A 7,812-nucleotide genomic window follows, 5' to 3' on the forward strand; every position below is an offset into this window, starting at 1 on the left:
CGCTCCCCCAGACCCCAATGAGCCCGTGACCCGCACAGAACCCCATGGGTCCATAACCCCCCTTCAGACCCTTTATGGATCCACATCCCCCCCTCCAGCCTCCCAATAACCCCGTGTTCCCCCCCTCAAACCCCAAATGGACCCACAATCGCCCTCAGACCCCAAATGAGACCCACGTCCACTCTCAGACCCCAAACCTTTGCTGGTTCTGCCACCCTGGGGATGTGCAGGTTATGGGAATGGGGGAGTTTTGGGGACATGAGGGTGGGTTATGGGAATGGGGGAGTTTTGGGGACAGGGGGGTGGGTTATGGGAATAGGGGAGTTTTGGGGACATGGGGGTGGGTTATGGGAATGGGGGAGTTTTGGGGACATGGAGATGGTTTCGGGGGACCTGGGGAGCTTTAGGGGAATGCGGGAGTTCCGGAGTGAATCCCGGTGTCCCGGCTGTGTCCTGCAGGATGAAGGAGTGGTGGGTGCAGGTGGGGCTGCTGGGCGTGCCCCTCCTCGCCGTCTACCTGCACATCCCGCCCCCCCAGCTCTCCCCGGCGCTCCGCTCCTGGAAATCCTCCGGAAGCTTCTTCACCTACAAGGACCTGAACATCTTCTACAGAGGTGACGGAGCCCTGGGGACGGGATCATCCCGTGGTGGCCATGGGGACATTCCCAAAAACCTGGGCAAGGTGGTGACAAATCCCTTGCAAAGGCCTCCAAGAGGAGCCGCTGCCTGGATCTGGCAGGGATGGATCAGAACATTTTAACTGGGGTTAAATGGTTCTTGTACCTTGGTGGGAAGGATCCCAAGAGCCTCTGATGGATCCCAGCAAGGAGAAGACACTGGAAACCCTTCTTGCAGCAATGTAGAGGTTGCTGGAATTAATGTGGGCTAATTAAATCCCTGGATTCATCACGGAACCAGTGATGTTTCCGAAGAGAACCACTGGGAAGCTGCAGTGGGAATCAAACCCATCCTGGGTTTTGGGGAGCAGGGGGAGAGGTGCCCCACGGGTGGGTGGATTCCCAGTGGGATGAGCGGCAATGCCTCTCCCAGGAGGGAGGAATTTTGGGAAAAGCTGCTCCTGAGGTGTCCCGTTCCCTCAGCAGATTCCAGCGGCGCCGTTGGCAGCTCCGACATCGTGGTGCTCCTCCACGGCTTCCCAACGTCCAGCTACGACTGGAGCAAGGTGAGGGGGTTGGAATCTGGCAGTAAATGCCAGGATTTGCAGCTCCTGGGGATGAGCAGGCAGGACAGCAGGGAGTCAGCCTGGGGTGGGCCATGCTCCAGAGGAGAATTCCCCAGATTTTTCCTTGGGATTCCACCATGCTCCAGGATATCACCTTGTTCCTCTCCCAGCATGGGATCCAAACTCTTCTCGCATCACCCTTTCCCACAGTCCAGCTCAAAGCGTGAGGAAATCACCCACAGCTATTCCTTGGCTTTTCTGGGGATGGTCTTGCTGTTTAGTGGGAAATTTTGACTTCCTGCTGTTTCCTTGGAGCTGGAATGTTCTCCTGGGGCGGTGGAGAGGAGCATGTCCATCCATGACTGCTCATCACTGCAGATGTTTCCATCCTCTGCTCCCACTGGATGCTTTGTTAATGCATTTCTCCTCTTCCCAGATCTGGGAAGGGCTGACCCAGCGCTTTCACCGGGTGATTGCCCTGGATTTCCTCGGATTTGGGTTCAGTGACAAGCCTGTGAGTACCCTGGGACGAGGATTTTCATGGTTCCTTTCAGCTCAGCACTCTGGAAAATTGGGTTCTGCCATCCAGTTTCTCCTCCCATTTCCCTCTAGAAAAGGGATAAGTCATTATTATAGTGGAAGGGATGGGGAAGGTTTGTGGTGGACCTTCAGCTGGGTTTGATGGAACTCCAAAACACACCTTGACCCCTTTGGAGCACGGACAATGCTCCCATGGCCTTGTGGACATCACAGGACATCCCGACTGCTGAGTCTGGGGTCACAAGCTGCTGGCTTCCATATTCCAGATTCCCATATTCCTCCCTTGGAGTGTTTATTCCGGAATCTGCGGGCTCCTGGTGGGTCAGGCTCTCATTGGGGCCCCTCTCCCACTTTTGCAGAGGCCCCATGGCTACTCCATCTTCGAGCAGGCCACCATCGTGGAGGGGCTGCTGCGGCACCTCGGGCTCCGGCACCAGAGGATCAACCTCCTGTCCCACGATTACGGGGACACGGTCGCCCAGGAGCTGCTCCACAGGTCCCCGCCACCCCTCCTGCCCTTTGTTGTCTCCATCAAGATGATTCTCAGCAGATAAGTGGAAGGACGTGGCGCAGAATCCCCTTTTCCTTGTGCCTGAGGTGTCTCAGGGCAAATCCGAGGCTCCCATCCGTCCAATTCCCAAAAGAAATGGAGATGATCCTCCACGGTTTGACCTCGTGGTTGGTCATTTCTCAGAGCCTGGAGAGGTTTGGTTGTGTTTCATCTTCTTCTCTGCTGTCCCCAGGTATGAGCACAATAAAACTGGAAGCATCCTGATCAACAGCCTCTGTTTATCCAACGGAGGTAAGCTTTGCACCAGGTGGGATGGGAGGAATGGGGATCCGTGGGATGGGGATCCGTGGGATGGGGATCCGTGGGATGGGGATCCATGGGATGGGGTGGCCTTCTGATCTCCGTCACCTGAATCCCAAGGATTGCAATCAAGGTGCTGTAATTAACCAGGAGCATCAATCCTGGGGTTCCCTGGGCCACTTCCATGGTACCGTGAAGGGGGAAAAACTGGGACATGTGGAGCAAAACACTTCCCGTGTTCCAGCTCAGTTCTTTGATGTCCTTCCAGGGATTTTTCCCGAAACACACTACCCCCGCTTCATCCAGAAGGTGAGCTGCTCCTCATTCTAGTCACACTGAATCCCAAAATCCCAAAGAAACCCCCCTTGGAGCGCTGCTGTCGCACCACCGAGGCCCCACGGACACTTTGAGGGGCTGGATTGGGCTGGGAGCCGTGGCAAGAGCTCTCCATGGAGGCAGGATTTATCCATGTGCCCGATGCAAGTAGTGCTGTCTCCTTTTTCCCTTCTTCCCAAGCTCCTCAAGGATGGGGGGTTGCTGTCCCCCATCATCCTGCGGCTGATGAACTTCTTTTTCTTCTCCGGAGGGTGAGTCGGGTCTCGGGGGTGCTGGGCACGATCCATAAGGATGTGAGCCAAGTGGGAAAGGGGCAAGGCAGGAATTGGAAGGAATTCTTGGCTGGGAGGGTGAGGAGGCTCTGGGATAGAATTCCCAGAGCAGCCGTGGCTGCCCCTGGATCCCTGGAAGTGTCCAAAGCCACGTTGGAGCAGCCTGGAAGGTGGGAGGTGGAGCAGCCACGGCAGGGGGTGGCACTGGATGATCCTTAAGTTCCCTTTCAACCCAAGCCATTCCGTGCTTCCATGAGCCAGCGCGGCAGGGATTTGGCAGGGGAGAACATTCCCTGGCACTGTCCCTGGAGAGGTGGGCTTGAGCTCCTGGCCCGTTCCCTCCGCACACTGGCCGAGCCCTTCAGCTTCATGATAAAGCCCACAGCTTTTCCCTGGACACTGAAACCCTCCTGTCCCACAAGCGTTGGAATTACACATTACAGAGGCAACAAAACCCCTGCACAATCAGGTTTATTTTATAATAATCTGGTTTATTTTAAAAAGCAGATTTATTGATCAGATTTCTTTTTATAGATTATTTTAAATTGATTATTGTATTATTTGTTTTATTATGTATCAAATTTATTAATCAGATTTATGTCTTATTAATTTTTGTTTTTATTTTATTATTAATCAGATTTATGTTTCATTTACTTTTATTTATTTTATTTTTATTTTTTATTTATCAAATTTATTAATCAGATTTCTTTTTTATTATTTACTTTTATTTTTTTTTATTTTTTATCAAATTTATTAATCAGATTTCTTTTTTATGTACTTTTATTATTTTATTTATCAAAATTATTGATCAGATTTCTTTTTTATTATTTATTTTCATTTATTTTTAAATTTTTTATTTATCAAATATATTGTTCAAATTTTTTTATTATTTACTTTTATTTATTTATATTTATCAAATTTATTAATCAGATTTATGGTTTGTTTACTTTTATTTATTTTTTAAAAATTTTTTTATGTATCAAATTTATTAATCGGATTTCTTTTTATTATTTCTTTTCATTTATTAATTTTTATTTATCAAATTTATTAATCAGATTTCTTTTTTTATAACCAGATATTTTTAGCAGTGTTAAAAACCCTCTTTGTTTCCCCCCAAAAAACAAGCCCTTTGAGGCCATCCAACACTTATCCCCACTTATTTGTGGGACATCTCAGCACTTGGAGTTTCTCATGGAAACTGAAAGTGCTGGAATTTTTTGCCCTCGAGTAGTTTTTGAGTGGTCCCCTGACACAGCTGCTTCCAGGTGGCTCCAAATTCCTTTTCTTTTCAGGCTCGGGGCAGTTTTTGGGCCCTACACGCAGCCCTCGCAGGCGGAATACTGGGATATGTGGACAGCAGTGCGGAATAACGACGGGAATCTCGTTATGGACAGGTACGGTGGCATCAATTCCCTGCTCCGAGGTTCCTGGAGCTCAGCCAGGCTCTGCAGAACTTCCAGCTGCTTCTTTTGGAGTCTGGGATCAACACTGCATCCCAAGAAAGAGCTGGGGGTGATGTCGGAGCAGGGATTCTCTGGGATGGTGCAAGGCAGTGAAATGCAGGTTGGAGTTGGATCTGAGCCTGCACACGGCTGGAGATGTGGAACCTGGGGATTTCTTCTTTGGAAGTCAACGGCTTGGATTTGGGAAGGGGGGGGAGGGTTTGGTAATGACTGGAGCTAAAGCTGTGGCAGATCCCCCAGCATTGTCCCAGGAGAGATTTGCCTCTGGATTTGAACCTTCTGGGCCATTCCCAGAAGTCCCAGTCCCAAATCTCCAGCTTGGGAGTTTGGAAGTTTTGTTTTCTCCAGTTTGTGGCTTTTAGAAGGATCTTGGGCTGGTGGCCACAGGTTCAGTTCCTTGTCTCCCCTTCTCCCACTGGGAGAATGGAGTCACTGAGCCCAGGGATGATGCTGTGGTGCTGTTTTCCCATGGGAGATGCAGATCCCACCTGGATCTCACTGCACAGCCCCGGGAGCAAATTCCAGGCTGGGCAGCACCCACTGCATAACAACGAATTTTCCTTCAGTATTTTGCAGTACATAAACCAGAGAAAGAAGCACAGAGAGCGCTGGGTTGGGGCTTTGATGTCTACCTCGGTCCCACGTGAGTAGGAATCCATTCCTTTTGCTCATTGGGATTGTTGGGAATTGCCTCCCTCACTTCCAGGCGCTGGCTCCTTCCAGGCATCAGCCTCTTGTTACTCTGAGCTCAAATCCAGTTTATCAGCAGAGGTAATTCCCTGGTTCATGGCTGGTTCTCCAAGTGCTGCTCCAGGGAAGTTGAGGAGCTTTTCAAGCCCGGAAAGTTGTAACCAGGGAAAAGTTTGGGGTTTGGAGGCTGAACTTGACCCCAGGGCACACCAGCGAGAGCCCATTCAGAGCTGGTTGGTTCAGTGTTCCACTGGAAGCTTCCCAAGCTTTTTGTGAGGAGGGAACACTCCTGCAGGTCTCCTTGGCATTAATTTAGGGATGTCCTAATTAATGAATCCATTAATTTATGGCTAGAAAAGCTCTGCCTGTGCTTCCCTTGCAGTGCATCTCATCTACGGGCCCCTGGACCCTGTGAATCCACACCCGGAGTTTCTCCAGTTTTACAAGTAAGACAAAAGTGGGAATGTGCAACTGGGGCTTCATCCCAAGGGATATTTTGCCTGGCTATTCCCTCAATTCCATTCTCATGGAGGCTGTTTTTAATTCCCACTGTGACCTGCACAGCCAGGTGATTCAGTCAGAGCAGTTTGGAAGTTGCTTCCACATTTTAGGCACCCAACTCAGGATTTTCAGTGGATCCCATGATCCACTTTAAAACCACAGAGGGAAGATTTGGTACCTGAGGAAGTCTCCCCCTCCAAACTACCCTGAAGGAAATCCAGCCCTCGGAAGTGGTCAGCTGCTCCAGGCTTTTTTTATCCCAAAAATGGGCAGAAGCCTGGCTGTGCCATTGGGCTGAGTGTGCTGCAGTTCCTGTGTTTCAGCCTTGCTCCATTTTTCCACCAGGAAGGTGCTTCCCATGTCCACAGTGTCCGTGCTGGATGACCACATCAGCCACTACCCCCAGCTGGAGGATCCCACGGGATTCCTGAATGCTTATCTGAATTTCATCAACTCCTTCTGAGCTGCTGCAGCTCAGTTCTGACCCTCTGCTTCCGAGTCAGGCTTTGGGGGCAGGAAAAACCCCCTTGATTTTATCTCCCACATCCAACACTGCACTCACACCCTCATCCTGGGCTGCCAAACAGAGTTAAATCCTTGGAGCACTGGAAAAATGAGGGGAAAAGCAGGATGCTGACAGCTCTTCCAACCCTCTACTCCCCTTCTTGCCCAGCTTCTGTATTTAGAGAGGCAGGGGTTTAAATTAGCATTAAACGTGTTCCTTCCTTCCATCCTCACCCTGACTTGGGAAGAAACACCAGTTCATCAGCAGGTCCCTCCATCCCCTTCCCTTCCCAGTTTTCCATATGGGATTTTTCCCAATTTGAACCCAGGAAAAGGCTGCCCTGGGGTTTGGTATTACCTGACATAAGGCTCAGAGAATTGAATCTGCCTCAAGAGATGGAGTTTTATCTCTCTCTGTACATTGATTTTTCTGTGTGGAAGAAGAGACAGTCACAAAAATATTGCAAATTTGGAGGTTTGGGGTGGGTTTTAATTGTTTATGTTGGGAATTTAATAGCATCCCTTTAGGAATAAGAGGATTTTGCTTCATAAACAGCCACGATGGGCTATTTTTTCTGTACTGGAGCAGACAGAATTAGAACAAAAAAATTCTATTTTATTAACAGTAATTCATATGAATTCCACCACTTGAACCAGTGTTTATTTTCTGTTAATAAAAAGCAATTTTGACAAAAATCTGATTCCATTTTCTCACCCCCTGCATCTTTTATCTTCCCTGGTTGACTGCAAGTGGCCAGAGATGCCATAAGTTAGGTGGGAATGTGTAAGTGACAACGAGGGAAGGGACTTGGGAATGGCTCAGTACCAGCCAGCCACGAATGGAACATCATACAAAATATTTCCCAAATTGAGGAATAAAAACTACATGCAGAAGGACAGCCAGGAAAAGGAGGAATTCCAGGAATTGCTGTGCTGGAACTCTCAGCCCACGGAAGCCAGGATGACATCGACGGACGTCTCATCCTTGCTCCTGACTGTCACCTGCATGGTCACACCGTCCCCCAGTGCCAGCCTGGACCTCACCAGGACGTCACAGCCACCTCTGTACACACCTGGGACAAAGCAACAGGGACAGGTCACTTTGGGAGAGGCTCAGGGATCCAGTCCTGATCCAGGGACAACGGCTGAGGGCAAGGCAGGTTTGGTCTTCAGCTCTGCACGTGGGTCACAACCCCATGGAATGCTCCAGGCTGGGGGAGAGGGGTTGGAAAGCTGGGAAAGGCCCTGGGGGTGCTGCTGACAGTGGCTGGACATCCCCAGGTGGGTAAGAGGCTGGTGGCACCTGGGCTATGCCAGCCCCAGTGTGGGGACTGTCCCCTGTGCTGGCCCTGCTGAGGTACCACCTGGAATCCTGGGGGCAGCTCCTGACAGGAGAGACCTGGAGGGGCTGGAGTGTGTCCAGGGAAGGGGCTGGAGCCCCAGGAGTGGCTGAGGGAGCTGGAAAAGGGGCTCAGGCTGGAGCAAAGGAGGCTCCGGGGGGACCTTGTGGCT

The 7,812-nt window shown here is 50.3% G+C and overlaps 2 protein-coding genes across 4 annotated transcripts in view; one reads left to right on the forward strand and one right to left on the reverse strand.

The window, feature by feature from the left end:
* The first annotated feature begins 110 nt into the window (after positions 1–110).
* On the forward strand, positions 111–7,001 carry MEST. 2 transcript variants are annotated; one of them, XM_017727991.1, is made up of 12 exons: positions 111–230; positions 460–614; positions 1,104–1,183; positions 1,620–1,697; positions 2,083–2,273; positions 2,467–2,525; positions 2,803–2,843; positions 3,051–3,121; positions 4,435–4,536; positions 5,172–5,248; positions 5,678–5,741; positions 6,142–7,001. In XM_017727991.1, the coding sequence occupies exons 1-12, from the start codon at positions 166–168 to the stop codon at positions 6,257–6,259; spliced, it is 1,101 nt and encodes a 366-aa protein (XP_017583480.1). In that variant the 5' UTR covers positions 111–165; the 3' UTR covers positions 6,260–7,001. The 2 variants fall into 2 exon arrangements, with proteins under 2 accessions (XP_017583480.1, XP_008627074.2); XM_008628852.2 differs by having other exon boundaries at positions 119–230; positions 2,083–2,219.
* The window catches only part of COPG2 (coatomer protein complex subunit gamma 2), a 26,195-nt gene continuing 25,318 nt past the window's right edge, over positions 6,936–7,812 (reverse strand). For both annotated transcript variants that reach the window (XM_008628855.2, XM_017727989.1), the window contains exon 24: positions 6,936–7,373. In XM_008628855.2, the coding sequence (XP_008627077.1) occupies positions 7,243–7,373 (131 nt within the window). In that variant the 3' untranslated portion in view covers positions 6,936–7,242. The remainder of the gene's footprint in view (positions 7,374–7,812) is intronic.

This window comes from Corvus brachyrhynchos, unplaced genomic scaffold, assembly GCF_000691975.1.
Source record: "Corvus brachyrhynchos isolate BGI_N302 unplaced genomic scaffold, ASM69197v1 scaffold182, whole genome shotgun sequence".
Lineage (NCBI taxonomy): Eukaryota > Metazoa > Chordata > Aves > Passeriformes > Corvidae > Corvus > Corvus brachyrhynchos.